A 19,187-nucleotide genomic window follows, 5' to 3' on the forward strand; every position below is an offset into this window, starting at 1 on the left:
ACAACACATGTGGTGAGTGATTACAAACACGACTTCGCTGTCCACAGATTTTTGAGTTCTCATGTTGTTTATGTTAAGTAGGAGCGTTTGTTTTCTCCTCTCTGTAACCCAGCAGGAGGTGTCTCAGGTGGACCCCCCCCATCAGTCTGACCCACTCCATGCGCATGTTTATGTACTTCCTGTCATGATGTGGAACAAAGAGAAGTCCAGAAAAGTGCTGAATGTTAAAAAATGTTTCCTTAAACAGAAAGTGAGTCACTAAAAGTTTTCCTTCCTCTTTTTTCTCCCATATTTCAAAAACATCAAGTTTGTTCAAACTGAGGATCAGCTGAAAAATGTTTAAATAGATTAACTAAATGTTCATTAAATCATACAAATTACTCAACTACCGTACTCCACTACATCCTCCTCCACCTGCTTCAATCTGCCAGGCAGGTAAACTGAAATGTACAAAGAAAATCTGCACGTAACTGAAGCTGTCAGACTACTGGAGTGCAGTATTATACGCAGTGAAGAAAAAGAATGAAATAGCAGAAATGAAAACTACAAAACCACAAAACTGTAATTGAGTTAATGCACAGCTGCTACTTGTACTGCAGTATTTTTACGAGGTACATCATCAGTAGATCGAGCTGACTGACAGACTGACTGATGCAGCTGGACCTCCAGACCAGTGAGGCCTGTTTCTGTTCCTGTGAGGAGGGTCTGAACTGCTGATGCTCAGCCTGGGTAGCTCTGATTGGCCAGCAGGCTGTTCAACCAGGTGTGAATGAACATCTCACCTGTCGTTCCAAAACCACTGGGAGACTTCATTTTCATAATGAAACAAATAAATCCATTTGACCATGGTGAAAGAAAAAGCTGATGGCATCCTAACCAGCTGATTTCACTGACTCTTATTTTTAAAGGTCAGACAGGACAGGAAATAAGAAAAGACTGTCAGGAATCGAATCTGTGATGTATTTCCATAATCAGAGAGGACGCCTGCTGTACGTCCCCCCCAGGAGGACACAGTGGGTGTAGGGAGGCGTGGGTGGGGCGGAGTCGTTGGGTGCTATGGGCGGGGTCGTTATGTGCTGTGGGTGGAGTTGCTGGGTGCTGTGGACGGGCTCACTGTGTGCTGTGGGCGGAGTCACCGGATGCGGTGGGCGGAGTCGCTATGTGCTGTGGGCGGAGTCACCGGGTGCTGTCGCTGGTCGACTCGGAGGAAGTTTGTCTCCTGCAGTTTGACTTGAACAGCCACCAGGAAGCGAGATGAAGGCCTGCTGTGTCCTGCTGTCCATCGTCCTCAGCTGCTGCTCGGCTGAAGGTCAGAAAACAAACTTCATTTTTCAGTCTCTGTTCAGGTTTATTAACTGGTTTGTAAGCAGGTTCTAACGTTTCGTTTGTCTTGCTTCACTGATGTGTGATGGAAAACACATTCAGAATAAAACAACATTTCATGATAAAATGAATCACAAAACATTAATAAGCAATAATTAGTGTTATTAAATATCCATCAGTTTGTAGTCACTGCTGTCTGATGTAAACCTCCTACCTGTGTGTCAGAAGTTAATAAATTAACATTAATGAACACAATAACAATTTTTAAATATTTATAGAAGTATCGCCAAAATAAGGGTCCATAACTATAAAGTGCAGAGTTTAAAATAAATCTTAGTCCCTCAGACTTGAGCATCTCCTGTTGAGATCATTAATTCGATATGAAACACGTAGAAATAATTACTGATTAAGAAAAATGGTTTCTGAGATTAAATGTTCTTTGAGTCATTTCTCTATATCATTTATATAAGTTTTAATACATAAATTAAAAACACAGGCGCATTTGAAAGTTAACATTAACAGAACCAAACAAGTGACCTTCTGACACAAAAACAATTAACAATAACCGTCCAAGAAGAAGAAGAAGAAGAATCACTTTATTGGCAGTATATATATTTTTACATACACACGCTGAATTTGTCTTCAACACCCAGCAAATTACATGCAGTGAAACACACACAGGAGCAGTGGGCTGGCATGCCAGGCACCCAGGGAAGTGCCTTGCTCAAGGGCACATCAACCAGCTAATGGGGGGGGGGCATTTTTGACGTTACTCACTCCACCATACTCAAATTTTTCCTGCCCGTCTGGTGGGGGGAATCGAACCAGCAACCTTCCGATCACAAGCCGCTTAGGCTCTGGGCCACAGCTGCCTCAGACAGCACTCAGCGATCAGATAAATACAGATCAATATCAGATGAGGACTGAGCTGCTGAAAATGAGACATAATGCAATAACTATGTACAAATAATTAATGATATATACAAATACACGATACTGATACTCAGAAGCAGTAAACTCTGAAATATAAAATCATAATTCCCGCTGCTTCATCTAATCTTCATCATCATCATCATCTTCTTCTACTTCAATTGCTGCAAGACGGTTGTAGGGTGAATGTAAACATGTTGCCACGGTAACCAGTTCCTCACCACTCCCACAAAGTTTCAACAAAGAAGAAGTGAGACGAGGAAGTAGAGAGACCCTCCAACATTCAAACACACATTATCCTGTGTGTGTGTGTGTGTGTGTGTGTGTGGGTGTGTGTGTGTGTGTGTGTGTGTGTGTGTGTGTGTGGTCTCTGGTAGAAAATGTGTTTCCTGACTCTGAGGTTTCATCACACCGACCCCCCCAGCACTGAAACCTCTTGACTGCGGGACTTTCTCCAAAACAAAACTCAGATCTGTTGGTATAGAAAAGAAACTTTTATCTCCATGTTTTCAGTCAGTTGGAGAATCAGATTAGAAAAATAAAACCGTAAACGCATTCCGATAATCAATACTCATCAAGTCGTTAGTGAGGATCAGAATCTTATTTTTGTGACGTTTCATAAACCAACTGATGAACGGTTTCAGTTGGTCAGATGAACCGCTGATCATCAGACACTAATGAAAAATGTTTCTGTCGTCCACGCTTTTCCACGCTGTGAACGTTTCTCATCCTGAACAGAGAAACTGTTGAGATTCGAGGTTTGCGCTCTCTAACATGACATAATGAACTAGATCACACTGCTCGTCAGCTTACAAACATCCCGTCAGGTTCGATTAAAAGCTGACCTTCACACTTCACACTGTTGTTCAGGAACTTCAGATCACATGAACGAACCAAAATTTTAAAACTGTTGTCAGTAAACGTTGATGAGATTTAAAGGTTGGACATGCAGCACAGGACATAACCGAATCCCTGCGGTGAAATCAGGATGCAGCCGCGGCCCTGTTGGTTATCACAGTCGGCATTAACGTTTGTCAGCGTTAAATATCTTGTGTGTTGAGTTCACCAACACTGAGGAGGTTTTTTCACCAGTGTTTATCAGTCTTGCTAATGCTAACGCTAACACTCCCAGCTACATTTAGCCGTGGCTACAGCAGGGGGCCAGCAGAACCGCAATGAGAGTGAAGCCCGAGAATTCAGCCGAACCAAACTTTAAATCCAAACAAGCAAACCTGATTTTTGTCAGTAAGAATCTTTTAGGTTGTGTTGGCCGTGCAAAATGACTATTTAGTTCCTCTTTAGTGGCTGAATGGATAAATTTATTGTGTAACATCTCTGAACACACATTCAAATCACTGAGGACCATTAATAACAGCGACTCAGCCGTCCAGTTGTGAGTTATTAACACACTTAAAAATTCTCGAATTGCACAAAGTCTTCATCATGAAGCGGTTTCTCAGACTGACATTGCTCACAGTTTCCCGCATGCTTCAATAGGAATTTTATGTTAATGAGAGGCTTTGCATTATTCGTTGTTTTGGGGTTTTTGCTTTCTAATTTGAGGTTTACTCACACACACACACACACACACAAAGTGGAAGTGAATCCTGCAGAGCCTAACATGAGCAGAGATCCCTCAGGAGCTTCCTGAAACATAACAATCTGAATATGAAGCCCACAAAGACGTCATGTGATGTTAAACTGATCGGATCATCAATCAAACTGTAAGCTGCACACCTCTGCCTGTAACCCTGTCCCAGACCCGCCAGAAGAGGAAGAGGAGACAGACAAAGGCAAAAAAAAGCAAAGAAGAAGAAAAAGAATATGAAGACGATGAAGATGATGACGCAGAGGAACACAAAGACGAAGGCGAAGAAGAAGATGGAGAAAATGAAGGAAGAAACACGACACGTCCACAGCATAACGTGGTCACAAACAGTGAGACTTCACCGTGAGGAAGGAGACAAGTTGTGTCCAACTGTCCAACTTTAAAGAACAGCATTTTGACATGAGGAGGAGGTGACGTGAGAATGTTTAGCTGCTTTATTTGATTTTCTTGGAGTAAATAAATAAAGACGCGTTGAGTTAAACACGTCTGCAGGAGCTGGACAAACACAAGTTTATGTTGAAGTTAACACAAGTTACAGTTCAGCTTAACCGTCTGAACTTTGTCTTTGTTTCATCCAGCAGCAGCAGGAGGATACTGCCAGTCTGCTGACACACACACACACACACACACACACACACACACACACTGCTGTTTCACTTCTTGTTCTGATTGTGAAACTCACTGATGTGGATCTTTAACTGTCACATGAAGCTTTACAACAAATCCGTCTGGTTTTATGTTTTTTGTGATTATTGATCAGGTCAGTGATTGATCAGGAACATGTGAGCTGTGATTCAGATGTAATCCGAACCCTCTCATGTGAACACTGTCAGATCAGGCGGTTGTTCAGGCCTCTCAGCAGCACCATCTTCACAGTTGGCCTTCATCCTTTGTAGCTGTTCACTGCTGAGCAGGCTGTGTTAGTGATTATTGATCATTGAACCTCATTTAGCAGTGGACGAAGCCAGTTTGTTGTCTGATGTGGAAGTGGTATGTGAAGCTCGATGTGGGCGGCTTTGGCCGTCGCCGTCATGTAGTGCCTCACTCCACCTAACGTCCTGCTAATCCAAAATCAGCAAAAAGGTGGAGTGGGTGGAGCTGAGACAATTTGGGTACTACCTAGCTCAAAGCTACCAAGCTAGCCAAGGCTAACGAGACTGGAATATAAATAGGTTCATGTGTGGGTCACAGATTTGACTCATACAGGTCTGATTAGACAGAAGCAGAAAATGATGTGTTGTAATCGTCAAATGGGAATTCAATTTTTTCAAAAAAGCATGCGTAGCACCAGTTTGAGCCTACAAGACACCATTCTGGAGGGAGACATGTTCCTAGCGTCCACACAGACACTACATCTGCTGCTGTGTCACATGACTGTGGTGTCGATTGGCTGAGACGTCTGTCAGTGAAACCCAACACACCTCTAAACATCCTGAATGGGACTCTGAACATCACAGGAATGTATCGTGTAAAAAGTGAAGTTTTGACTTCAGTCGTCTTCACTGCAGGTGATCACCCTGACAAGCCACCTGCTGCCATGACGATGGGCGTTGCCCAGTCACCTGCCCGCTCAGAACTCGACCTCACTGGACTGCCAGAGCAGGTCCAGGATCAGCAGCAAGAGGCAATGTGGAGGAAGGAGGTCCTGGATCTGCTGAAACAGCTGGTCCTGGTCCAGAAGGAGGTCGCCAAGGGCCAGGGCCAGGTTGTTCAACTGCTTGGCACACTGGAAACTCAGGTGGGTCGAGTTCAGTTTAATTTAGTGTAAGTTTAGCTTGCATTTAGATAAGATTTGGTGTATTTGTCTTCATTATTTTTTAAGTTTTAGTTCAGGCCAGACCAAGCTGAGGCGGTCAAACTGCTCAGCTTGCTGCAAATTTTAGTTTAGATTAGACAAAGCTTGGTTTAGTTTTTGTTTAGTTTACTGTGTCTCCTCAAATAAAAACCTGGTCTCAGATAACGTGATGTCCCGTGGTCGGCATGAGCAAATACCAGAGGAAAAAAACAAGGGTGATAAACTTGTGTTGCTGTATGACTTGCCTGTCGAATAAGCATAATGTACTTTTCCATCTCTTTCACTCAACAATATAATTATTTATATATCAGTATAATTATGTATAACATAATCATGTATGTATCAGTCATCTGTGGGAGTATGTTTGTTAATGTCTCAGCCAAACAGTATTCTATAGCACCACATGAGCCACAAGATGCCAGTAGCTACATTTGAAGTACAGGAATGGGACCATTCAAGTCAACTGAACTCTCCACAACTTTTAGTTTAGATTAGGTAAGGTTTAGATAAGGCTCAGTTTGTCTCCGGTTTAGTTCACTTTAGGGAGGCCAGCTTGCTGAGCGTGCTGTGAGCTAGAGTCAGACGTGAAGTAGGATTAATCAGACTCTCCCACAGTCTGTTCCACACACTGATAAACAAGTTCGTATGTTCATTATCTGACCATCTACAGGTTCACCTGAACTAACCAGTGTTCTCATGTTGCATCCTCAGGGTTCCCAGCAGATCCAGGATCTGCAGAACGTGGCTCGACACCAGAGTCTGCTGGTTGAAAACCATCAGGCTTTACTGCTGCAGACGTCCCGCATTGCCACGCAGCTGCAGGACATCACCAAGAAACCTGCTGCCCCACAGATTACTGCTCCCAGCCAATGAGATGCCCAGAGTGTCCACAGGCAGCCAATGGGATCCTCTGATTGTCCTGACAGTGGAATATGTTCTAAGTTAGCCAGTAAAGCTGATTTGTTCTTACTGAGCTGGCCAATGATTCTGATTTTTTTAACACCAGCTAACCAATCAGATTGTCAGTTATTAACCCGTTAACCACTCAGATAATCATTGAGAATCAGTATGCTGATAGAGTTAATACTGCAGAATGGGAATACACTGACAAACAGGTATTGTCTTTCTCACCTGTTGATGTCATCGTCGTAGCCCCCTGGATGATCTAAGAGTTGATTTTGGGCTCAGCCAGAGGAAATAATCTGTTGTAATTCAGTGAGAGTTTGATATTTTGTTTGTGAATCTGTTTGTTTGTTATCATTTATGATTTTAAATAAAGTTATGTCATATCATCCATCCAGTGGTGGTGTTTCTGTTTATTAATACTTGGCACTGAGGTGTTGCTGTGTATCACAGTAGTATTATTCAGTCGTGTGCATGGTACTGCAAAGTTGGGGGCAGTCTTATAGAAACAGCATCAATTTCGTTGACAAATAATTTTCATCACAGTTTTTGTCAATTACCTTTTTTCCAGATGAAATCAAGACGATAACTAAATAAAAACTAATGCGTGAGGACAAAAACTACGAGTCTGTTGATACTCTACACGGAATCCAGTTTGGATTTGGAGAATGATTCGTCAACGAAATGAACACTGCTGTAAAAGTCAGAATCGGTTCCTGACTGAATGTTCAAGATGAACAGGTGCTGCTGCTGGGAACGGGACGGGGAATCGAACCAGCGATCCACCGGTTACGGGTCCGACACCCTAACCGCTGATCCACGCTCCTCCTCTTTTTGAAGCATTTAAAAAGAAATTAGCTAACTTTTAAAATCCCTGAAGAAAAACAACTGGCTGAATTTGGTTCCCAGCTGTAACAGAAGCTGTTAGCAACTTAGCTGTTCACTCAAATTCAACTTTGTAAAAACATTTCAAGCAAATGTTTTAAACCATTTCTGTATCCAACCAGATTTCAGCAGAATTAAAATCACCTTTTTTGTATGCATCAGAATTTTTATTTTAATTCATGCTTGTGACCATGTCCATCGTCACAGGCGTGCCTGACCACCACATGGCCAGGTCATGTTTAAGAGATGTGAAACTGATTTACTGTTTGACTGTTTCAGATCCTCCTGCTCCTCCGTGGATCCGCCTGAACTCTGACTTCCTGCCAAACCAAACCGAGGTGGTCCTCGCCGCTCACTCCGTCTTCACCCTCAGTTGTAATGGTAGTGGTTCAGTTAGTTGGTCCAGTACTGCCTTCCGTTTTCTGTACCAGGACAGACTGTCGGATCTATTGGAGGTAAGCAGGTCGGACCCCAGACATACTGGGACATACCGCTGTGGATACACCCACCAGAGCTTGGGACATCTGGTCACTTGGATCCACCTATATGTCAAAGGTAAGAGAAGCCAGCATAAGAGTCTGATTAAACACAATCCAAATATCTGTTCCAGATATTCCAAAGTTTGGTTAATTTAGTCTGCTTATTTTAGTAGACATGCATGTTCATGACTTACCTGCTGCTCTCGCAACTTCTAATATTAGCATGATATTGCTGAAATGACCTCCATTTCCCATAATGCCCCTCTCTCAGATGTGGCTGACTCCTCCAGTGTGTTCGTCACACCTCGCAGCACCCCTAATGTCCAGGAAGGCCAGGACTTCTTATTCATGTGTCTGCTGACCGACCCATCAGTCACTAACCTCACTTTCGAATCACTGGGCGGCATGGGAGGGAGCGGGCGGGGCCTGCCTCTGGGCATGAACGTGACCTTGGACCCTAAGAAAGGGGCCCTGATCCAAGACCTGCAGATGTCATTCAACGGGCGCTATGTTTGCTCAGGCTGGAAGGACGGAAAGCAGTTCAGATCAAAACCTGTGGACCTCATGGTAGTCCGCAGTAAGACCTGCCTCTCTACCTGATGCACACGAAAAGGTGTCTGTCTGTTTGTCTCTCAGTCTTTTTATCTATATGTCAGCCTACCTGTCTATCTGTCTGTCTGCAGAGTTGCGACATCCTCCTTCCGTGTCTGTTAGTCAGGATCAGTTGGTCCTTCTGGAAGGAGAGAAGTTTGAGGTCAGCTGTCTGAGCAGTAACCCCAACCATTTCTTCAACCTCACCTGGACTCACCCAAACACAAAGGTCAGAGGTCACCTGTGCGTCACCTGTACTGACAAGCTGTTTTGTTCTGATATTTATCGTTTGTTTGTTTGTTCATTTGTTCCAGACGCTGGACGTCACTGTCACCCGACACATTGTCAACCACCGCCTGTATATCAACAGCACTCTGAGGTTCTCTGCTGTCAGCAGGGCAGACAGTGGAACATACACCTGTACAGGTTTCAATGAAGCTGGAGTTGCCAGGGCAACCACACAGCTCAGAGTTCTGGGTAAGAATTTTTGGTGAAGACACAAGATAATGGTCATGTGGGTGAACAAGATATTAAAAAGATGAAAACACAAGGAATGAGATAAAAATTTGTGGGGACAAGATAAAAACTCATGGAAATAAGAATAACTCTTGTAGAAAACGTCTGTGCTAAGAAAATTCACCAAATCGTGAAGATGGACAGATCAGTTATACAGTAATTACTGTCTCTCCTCTTCTTCTGCATCAGGTGGTCCCTACCTGAAGATCTACCTGCTGCCAACGCAGGATGTTAATGCTATAACCAAGACCACAATCGCCAGTGAGGGCCTGGTTGCTAACATTAGTGGCATGCCAATGGACACAGAAGGAGAACCAGAAGATAACATTAGCAGTAGTTCCCTAGAAGAGAAGAGGGAACTAGTTGCTAACGTTAGCATGAACAGAATGGATGGGAATGAGGCTAGAGGTGCTAACATTAGTGGCAGAAGCACAGTGGAGGTGTATGAAGGTCGAGATGTGATGCTGACCTTAGTGACAGAGGCATATCCTCCAGTCAGGGACCAGCGCTGGACAACACCAGCAATAATCAACAACAACAACATGGTGTACCAGGAGAGCTACACTGCAAACGGCTACAGGTTAGCATGCTAAGAGCTACAGGCTAGCACTATGAAATTTCTACCACAGGACAGACATAGACTTGGTGTATTCACGGGTGTTTAGGTGCTACTTTTCATTTTGCAGTTTGTTAAGGTGGTATTGTTGGTTTTAAGGTGTGTCAAGGTAGTTGGTGTTGTTGGTGCTGCAGTTTCTTAAGATGGTGTTATTGATGTTAATGTTTATTAAGCTAGTACTGTTGGCACTGCAGTTTATTAAAGAGGTGTTGCACTTTGTTAGAGCGGTGTTGTTATTAAGCAGTTGTTTTTACGCCGCAGGTCGGAGGCGAGCTTACTACTGCGGCGGGTTCGTCAGGAGGATCGAGGTCGATACACGTTCCACTTTTCTAACTCATTCTTCAGCGGCTCACAGGACATTGACCTTCGAATTTATCGTGAGATACTTTTCATCCTCTTCTTTCTCGTTTTTTATTCAATCTCTTCTTCATCTTCCTCTCCCTCTTCCTCAGTACTACAGCTTCTCCTTTCCTCTGATAATCACATGATCTATAAACTTTGACTAGCTGTAAATCTCTAAATCTGCCATTAATTTCACTTTTGTCTCCTCTCATCATATTTTAATTACTACTTTTTTTTAATCATCTAAATTAAATATAAGTATATAAAATGAAACCTTTAGGTTCTCCGACTGCCATCATCAGTGAGGAGAACGACACTCTGTCCTGCAGCAGCTCTGGATATCCACTTCCCACAATCCTCTGGTACACGTGCCCTGGGCTCCATGACACGTATGTAGCAACCAGGCTGACAGTGACAAGTGCTGCCGGCGCCCTCTGCAGGCAGCAGAGTTCAACAGCATTCTGATGATAAGTCTGTTGGTCTCTTTATGTTTCTTCTGTTTCTGTTTCTTCTGTTTTAGCAGACAGTACGATCATTTGCAGTAAAATTCACAAAGCTGCATGGATTCATTGAGTTAAATTGTACTGTAGCAAAAATAAAGATAATAATAAATTTTATTCATAATTTTCAAAACAGGGTTAGAAAGTACTTGGAAAAATCAAGATAAAACAATTCAGCACAATAAAGTAAATTAAAAAACGATAAAATTTGATAAAGTTTCCAACAGCACAATAAGATGAAATGAGATCAAAACAAAACATCTGAGCTTCATCTTCACCTCCTCTGCAGGTGTGGGAATGCTTCCACCTATCAGCTTTCCCCAGGTGATGTGACCTCAAAGGAGGATGAGGAGATCAGGAAACACCTGAACCTCCCTCTGTCATCTGGTGATGATGTCACGGTGGAGTGTGTTGCTTACAACAATGTGGGCGAATCTCGCAAAGTCATCAATCCTCGTAAGTGTTGAAATTGTCAAACATGTTGTGTTACTAGAAAAGCCTTTAATGTGACTGAACATGTCAGTTTGTTGTGGAATAAATATGTCTTTTTTTCTGCAGGAACATCTCAAACGGTCTTCACGCCTGCTCTGATTGGAGCTTTAAGTGCAGCTGCCGTCCTCCTCCTGCTCTTATTGGTCGTCTTTTACAAGTGGAGACAGGTATGTTTAAAAATGGGCATTTTTACAGGGATAATAAATAAAATGATATATCATGGACTTCTAGTACAAAATTCACTCAACCTTCCCTCGGGCTGAGAGGCAAACAGCTGTTTCTCCACAGCTAATTTTGACAGAGAATTGTTCATAAATTCCAAAATATTTAGTGCTCTGCTTGTGCTACATTCTCAATAAATGTATTCTTTTATTTTGAAAGAGGGCTTTTGTCCATATAGGATTTTGTCTCTCTGTGCACAAGCACGTCGTCCCAGTGCTTTTCTGCCAGAGAAAAACACTACATGGTGTTTGATGATGATGATGATGATGGTGAACTTTGTTTACATGGGGCCTTTCAAAACACAGTACAAGTAAAACAGAGAGAATTAAACTAACTAAAAGCCACAAAAAGAGAGACATTATAAAACACATGGAGAGTAAAACAAACCGAAATCTCATAAAACGGTAATTGGAATCATTGAAGAGCAGTTTTTTAAAAAGTGGGCTTTTGAAAGACAAGACTGAGTCCTGAAGGGATCAGGAGTCCAGACTGGGAAGGCCCCATCGCTTTTATGAGTCAATCTGGACTTTGGAACAACAAGGAAGGACACACCTGAAGATGCCATAAAGGATCTGATAAATAGCTTGAAGAGAGGTCATTTCTAGACTTTAATTCTAAAAGCCAAGGTGAACCCATGTCCTTGTGCAGCTCACATGAATGTGTTGCATGTGAAAAGAGTAAAAAATAAAAATGTAAATGAATCTGAATTAAACTGAAATATATTAAACAAAATGTAGGCTCCCTTATAAACAAACCCATCATTTTTGTACTTCTTCTTCTCTCAGAAACCCAAATATGAGATTCGTTGGAAGATCATCGAAAGCACCAACGGGAACAACTACACCTTTGTTGACCCCACCCAGCTGCCGTACAACTACAAATGGGAGTTTCCCAGAGACAAACTTCGCCTCGGTATGATTAACGTTCAATCCGGATTTTACCGACATCGTTATTGCCACATGTGCCTGTTGCCCTCAGCAGGGGTTGAGGAATACATTTCAAAATAGAATACAAACACAAATAAAAGGAAGTCACTGCTAAGAATACTGTGATTTCGATTAAACTGCACATTAAACACAAACCCCACATCCCTCCAAAGATGGAGGACATGACCCCATTTGGTTTTGTTCTCGCTGTCAGGTGCTGTTTTGGGTTCGGGGGCATTCGGGAAGGTCGTCGAGGCAACAGCGTACGGTCTGGGAACAGATGACGTCACACGAGTCGCTGTCAAGATGCTCAAACGTCAGTCTCCAAATCTTCATGATCTTCATCATTACATGTGTCAAACATTATTGTTGTGCTGATGCAGATTTATATTTCATGTGTCAATGGACAGCGAGCGCTCACTCTGAGGAACGTGAAGCTCTGATGTCGGAGCTGAAGATCCTCAGCTATCTTGGCTACCATGACAACATCGTAAACCTGCTGGGCGCCTGCACTCAAGGAGGTGATGACGCTTTTAATTATTTACCACAAATCTAAAGACATCAGCATCAACAAACAAATGTTGATTAATCCACCACTGAAAATGTGTCCAACAAACACACCATTTTTTTCAGTATTAATTCATTATTTTTTGTTAATTCAGTATTAATGAAAAGCACAGCTTTTTAGATTTTTTGAACCTGAATCTTTCTGAAAATGAAACTGAATATTCTGCATTTTCAGTAGGAACCAATAGGTTTGGAGCCACAGACAGGAAGTCGGACAGTACTGACTTGTTGTTGGTTTGGGTTTTTTGATGTATAAAACTAAATGTAAAATCATAGTTTTGTCCCATTTCCACACTACGTACTGAGCAGCAGGTCACAAGCTGCTTCTCTACCCCATCAGCTACCCGATCATTATGAACTTTGACCTCTCTGCATCCCGTCAGGCCCCATGTTGATGATCACCGAGTACTGTAGCCATGGTGACCTTCTCAACTTCCTGCGGGCTCATGCTCAGGATTTCGTGGCATCCATTCTGAGTGTGAACGACGTGGAGGGGGAGGCCTTTTATAAGAACATGGCCGCCCAGCACGCCAGGCTCAGGAGGTCTGAAGTTTTATTTCTGCAGCTGCAACACAAACACGCATTTGTTGAATAAAAAACATTCAGGATTATCAGCTAATACGAGAACCAAGCTGGTATCATCACCACAGAGTTTCAACATTACTGAAGACAAAGAACAAGAAGCCCCAACACAGAGCCCTGAGGGACACCACTGTGATCAGTAATATGATTAAAGAGTCAGAGTTATGACACACACTATCAAAAGCTTTTAATAAATCCAAAAATATACCCCAAAAATTCAACACAGTTTGAAGAATTTTATCAACCAGATGAATAAATGAATCTGTTCATACTGATGTTCATACAAAGGAGAATAATGATCCTACTGTAATACATGACTGATCAATTAACTGATCAGTCAATGATAAAAAAAGAAAAGATAAGCAACTATTTTGATTAGTGATGAATCAGGTTATGTGCCTCACCTGTAATGCTGTCACTGGATATGTGTGTGTGTGTGTGTGTGTGTGTGTGTTGCAGTGACAGCGGGATCTCCTGCGGTTCAGACTATCAAGAGATGCAACCGGTTCTGCATCCAGGACAAACAGACCTGGGTACACACACCTGAACACACCTGAATACACCTGGAGTTTTGGTCTCTGTGGTCAGTCCTGTCTAACATTCTGTCTGTCTGTCTGTCTCTCAGGCGTGCAAACATGTGGTCTGTCTGTTAGTGACCTCATGAGGTTTTCCTGCCAGGTGGCTCAGGGTCTGGACTTCCTTTCCAGCAGGAATGTAAGGACACACACAGACATGTTTGACTTTCTGTATATGCGAGGACCTTCGCTGACACGACATACATTACATTTCCTCGACCTAAAAGTAATCTGAACCTGATTCTAACTTGAAACGTAAAACCGAGTCTACCCCAAACAGCTCCTTCAAGTGATGAGGACCAGACAAAAGTCCTCACAAAAAACAAAACAACATACACACAGATCAGTCACTGCAATCAGTAATAAACCTTTCAGGCAGTCTCTCTCTGTGTTTCTGTACATCCACCTGTCTGTCTGTCTCTACATCCACCTGTCTGTCTGCCAGTGTATCCACAGAGACGTAGCAGCAAGGAACGTCCTGCTCACTGATCACCGCGTGGCAAAGATCTGTGACTTCGGTTTGGCCCGAGACATCCGCGATGACGACAGCTACATCGTCCAGGGAAATGTCAGTGTTTAACCACGACAGAATGTCTCACTGCTGTACTGTCTCAGCACCGTAACACTTTTATTTTTACATGTTCTGTGTTTTATTTTGACAGGCTCGTCTGCCTGTGAAGTGGATGGCTCCAGAGAGTATCTTTCAGTGTGTTTACACAGTCCAGAGTGACGTCTGGTCCTACGGAGTCTTACTGTGGGAGATCTTCTCGCTGGGTAACCACGGCAACACTATATGTCCAGTCATTTCTCAGCTCTGACTTTGACCAATACTGATTATCAATTTTGACATTAAATACCTGAGTGGCGGTTCTGTCCTCATTGCCTGGGACTATTGAAGAAACTTTAGACTAGAGTACCCATGAGCCTCAGCAGCCGTTGCTATGGAGTCCATGTCCATGACATCAGAGTGACATCACATTCAGTCAGAATCACCTCTGACTTCACACAATATCTGCCCAGCAACACAATCTGAAGCACTTTGATTGGATGCTTTGGACAGCAATGGACTGTGGGAACTGTAGCTGATGTTTCTCACCCCTGACTGACTATCTCACTCACTGACTCCGTGTGTGTGTCTGTGTGTGTGTGTACCTGTACAGGTAAAAGTCCCTACCCAAACATCGCTGTGGATACCAACTTCTATAAGATGATCAAAGATGGCCGCCACATGAATCAGCCAGACTTCGCTCCAGCAGAAATGTGAGGAGACAGACAGGGATTTCCTTTTAATGTTAACAGAGTTATTTTGAATCTAACAGACACCTGTCCTCTCAGGTATCAGCTGATGACACTCTGCTGGAGTTTGGAGCCCACAGACAGACCAACCTTTAAAATAATTGGTCAGCTCATTAACAGGCTCCTCCCCTCCACCAATGACATGTCACCGCACCAGAGTGACCAGGTGAGGACCAGGAAGTGACCCGTCATCTAAGCTGTTTGAACAGTCGGTACCTGAGTACATAATTTCTCTTGTTCTCCTCCCATCAGCCGTACAGGAACATTGATGAGTGCAGAGAAGAAGAGGAGAAAGAGGAGGTCAGAGGAGGAGACGCACTGAAGAGAGGAGGAGAAGAAGAGCATGGAGGTAATTAACCAGGATGACATCAGCTGTTGCTAAGCGACAGTCTACTTCCATGAATCTGACTCCGCCTCCATTTGATTCCGTCAGAGCGCCGTGACGACAAGGATGACGAGAGGGAGCCGATGATGAAGAACATCTACCACATGTCCTGAACGCCTCATCCAATCAAAATGTGTTTCAAGACATCCCAAATGAAACCTTTATCGAACAATCAGTTAAGGTGCTATTCAAAACTCTATATTGTATTTTTTTTTAACGTGCAAAACTTTATTTACTCGTACAAAACAGGTTTTCTGGCACTCAGTATTTCCTTCTCTTCACTGTGTGTGCAGGATTCTGATTCTCAGTCTCACTTTTTTGTTTTGATTTATTTTACTTTTTACAGTCATATTTTTGAGAGACTCAGCATGAAAGATCTGAATCTTCATGAAAACCAACATGTTTCAATTGTGTGTAATTTTAAGACATAACTGACTAACCTGAGAGTCAAACTTCAGCGTCCGAAGCGACGCAGCAGAGACGACCGCTGACTTAACTAATGTTTTTATGACATTACAACATTATTAGCAGAATCTGAGCTACGGAAAGTGAGAAGCCGCCTGTCAGATTATTGTTCAACGACGTTATCTCGAGATCAGTTAATTACTGTGTTATTTTTGAAATAACAAAGCTCATTTTCATCTTCTTTTTGCTTGCAACATCCGTCAGAGATCAGCATCACGTAGCATCTTGACAGCAAAATGTCAGATCAAGGAAGACTCAGTATTGATCAACGCGTGAAGCGTGACACTGTGTTGTTATGAAGTTTCATCATAAATTGTTTCATCATCTTGAGAAACTGGCCTTTGGTTTTCTCAAGATAAAGAGATAAATTACCTCATTAGTGTGAGAAAACAAGCTTTGTTATCTTGAGATAACAGCGTTAAAAACAATAACTGGACCTTCGGTCTTTCTCAACTTCCGTATTGAAGTCATTTTGATTTTGAATTTAATTTTGAAGTTTATTTGTGTATTTTAAACGACGTGTAACCTAAAATGTGTCCTCTGTGCCTGATCAGAAGTGTGATTTTTATTCTTTTACATTTTTATCATCACTTTCTCTTTATTATCAAAATGTAAAAATAAATTGCAGCTCATGTCAGACTGAGATTGTTGGAGGAGACTCATCATAACACACTCATATATTCCTGGGGGGGTGTACTGTTTATAACCAGTAATGCAGTAATTTTAACTCCTCCTGGGAGCAAACAGACGGGCTGCCGTTTCAGCAGATTATTAATGACAACAGAATTTATTTTCTTGCTGCTGTAAAACATCTTAACTAGTGTTATTGTTACTAATTAACTTTAATGTTGGTCTAAAAGCTGCTGTGCACGTTGTGTGGAGGAAAACATGAGTTTAAATTGATATTGGATAACAAGATGCGTCGCCTGTCAGGTGAGTGCTGAGGGGGCGGGGCCTCATTACAGTAGATTACCTGACAGGTTTACTGCGGCTGGACTTTAGATTCTGATAAACAAGATGCACTTCGGGGGCCCTGTTAATGGGACCTTCTTAATGTTCGACAGGTGAGGCAGGTAACATTTGATCCACATATCTGTTGTTTAGTGAGATTCATATCCAGTAATCCATTATATTCACTTTGTAATGAATTTATGTGTTTGTGTGACTTTAATTTTCTAAAATCATTGCCGCAATCAGATATATTAAATGAATATTTCAAAGTAGCACCTGTCTGTATAGCCTGACCTGAACATCGATGTGCGAGTTGTCCTGCACAGGTAGAACGTCCCCGGAATTGTCCATTAATGACTGATTTATGTGACCTTTATTGTGAAGGTGAGAACATTTCATCAGGGCTGACTGGTTGTATTTTAGCTTTCGCCAGTGGAAGACATTCGGACAAAATGTCAGAAAAAGGGAGGAGCACTTCCTGGATTTAGTTTGCTGCAAGGCACTAGTTGAAACAAATTAAACTCATTTATGTATGTAGTTCGTTCATGTTTGACCTTAAAAATATTCTTAGATGTTCTAACATGACCATCTGGTGCCCATAAAGGTTCGCTGAACAGTAAAACTGGTGCGGTGGTTAGCACTGTCGCCTCACAGCCAGAGGGTTCCAGGTTCGAATCCCGGTCTGGGCCCTTCTATGTGGAGTTTGCATGTTCTCCCTGTGCCTGCGTGGGTTTTCTCCGGGTTCTCCGGCTTCCTCCCACAATACCAAAAACATGCACATTAGGTTAATTGGCTGCTCTACATTGTGCCTAGGTGTGAGTGTGAGAGTGTGTGGTTGTTTGTCTTTGTGTGTGTCTGCGATTGACTGGCGACCAGTCCAGGGTGAACCCCGCCTCTCGCCCGTAGTCAGCTGGGATAGGCTCCAGCTCCCCCGCGACCCTGACAGATAAGCGGTATAGAAAATGGATTATTATTTTTATTATTATTATGATATTATTATTATTATTAAGTCTTCAATCTTCTTATTATCTTCTTTGGAATAAATGTTGAAGCATGTCATGAAGAATTCATTTCCAGTAGTTAATGGTAAATGGATAATTACAGTTAAGTAATGTTTATTCAGTACTCTTAACATGTTTATAAAATGTTAAAGAATATGTTTTCAGCTTTATTACATCAGCAGACTGTGAAGTCTCTGACGTCTCTGTGTTGTGTAACAAAGATAACTATTGATGTTAGCGTGCTAACCAGCTAGCCCCCAGCCCGTCCTGATTGTAATACCACTTTGTACCTCTAGAAGCCGCTGTAGTTTCAGTTGAGAGATGTAAATTACACAAGCTGTCTCAGAGTTTAGTCTAATAATTTTAAATAATATTTAATATAATATCTGAACTGAGATAAGCTGAATTGTTTCATAAACTTTATTCAGATGTGACAGAAACTAAATAAAACTCACCTGAACTGTCTTGGTTCGTCTTTCCACAGTGACCTCTGGTTGAGTCCGAATAAGTCCTCAGTTCACACAGTAAGTCACCTGCTGGTCTCACCTCCAAGCTCTCAGTCCATGCAGACGGTAGTCTCCCGAATCTACTGACTTCAGTCCTGTAGCTCCACAGCCAGCTGAGCTAACAGTAGCTATAGCTACAGCCACAGAGAACCACAGACAGAACATGGAGCAGCGGTTGGCAGTAACTGCGGTCGCTCTGGTCATATTGTCTGTTACTGCCTTAACTGTTAATTAATGTGCCCTTATTGTGTCATTTGTACTGGTTCACATCATTATTTTAAATACGCATTTTTATAAATGTGATGACACAGTTTGAGTGAAGTTTTACAATAATAGTAATAATAATAACTTTATTTATATAGCACCTTTCAAAAGCCGGGTTTCCAAAGTGCTTAACAATAATAAAAAACAAAACTGACCAAAACAAAATATGAATAGACAAATGGTGAAGAGGGCTTGAGATTTAAATTAAACGAAAAAGAAATATATAATTTTAAAGGAATGAATTAAACGGGGCAGTAAAATGAGAACACCACGTGAAAGCCAGTCTGTAAAAGTGAGTTTTGAGAAGTGATTTTAAAAGAAGTCACTGACGTCGTAAGCCTTTTCTCTTCAGGAAGGTCGTCCCAAAGCCGAGGGGCTCTGACAGCAAGAGTCCGGTCACCTTTTGTTTTTAATCTCGACTTTGGAACAACCAGGACGAATCTCAGGCTTCGGGCCGGTTCATAGA

The 19,187-nt window shown here is 42.3% G+C and overlaps 1 protein-coding gene across 1 annotated transcript; it reads left to right on the plus strand.

The window, feature by feature from the left end:
* Positions 1-1,181: 1,181 nt before the first annotated feature.
* Positions 1,182-16,644, plus strand: csf1rb (colony stimulating factor 1 receptor, b). The gene is made up of 22 exons (XM_046410518.1): positions 1,182-1,309; positions 7,725-8,000; positions 8,196-8,501; positions 8,608-8,744; positions 8,830-8,992; positions 9,221-9,611; positions 9,909-10,024; positions 10,270-10,378; positions 10,779-10,945; positions 11,048-11,148; positions 11,989-12,115; positions 12,344-12,445; positions 12,540-12,650; positions 13,080-13,239; positions 13,738-13,811; positions 13,904-13,992; positions 14,299-14,421; positions 14,516-14,627; positions 15,014-15,113; positions 15,189-15,315; positions 15,402-15,498; positions 15,583-16,644. Exons 1-22 carry the CDS (start codon positions 1,255-1,257, stop codon positions 15,645-15,647), a joined length of 3,108 nt encoding a protein of 1,035 aa, XP_046266474.1. The 5' UTR covers positions 1,182-1,254; the 3' UTR covers positions 15,648-16,644.
* Positions 16,645-19,187: the final 2,543 nt, after the last annotated feature.

This window comes from Scatophagus argus, chromosome 14 (genome assembly GCF_020382885.2).
Source record: "Scatophagus argus isolate fScaArg1 chromosome 14, fScaArg1.pri, whole genome shotgun sequence".
NCBI lineage: Eukaryota > Metazoa > Chordata > Actinopteri > Scatophagidae > Scatophagus > Scatophagus argus.

Excerpts from the sequence above, each read along its gene's own strand:
- csf1rb (XM_046410518.1), top strand. The coding sequence starts at position 1,255 with ATGAAGGCCTGCTGTGTCCTGCTGTCCATCGTCCTCAGCTGCTGCTCG. Across the intron at positions 8,001-8,195 it reads GATCCACCTATATGTCAAAG|ATGTGGCTGACTCCTCCAGT; the intron begins GTAAGAGAAGCC and ends CCCCTCTCTCAG. Across the intron at positions 12,116-12,343 it reads CAGAGACAAACTTCGCCTCG|GTGCTGTTTTGGGTTCGGGG; the intron begins GTATGATTAACG and ends TCTCGCTGTCAG.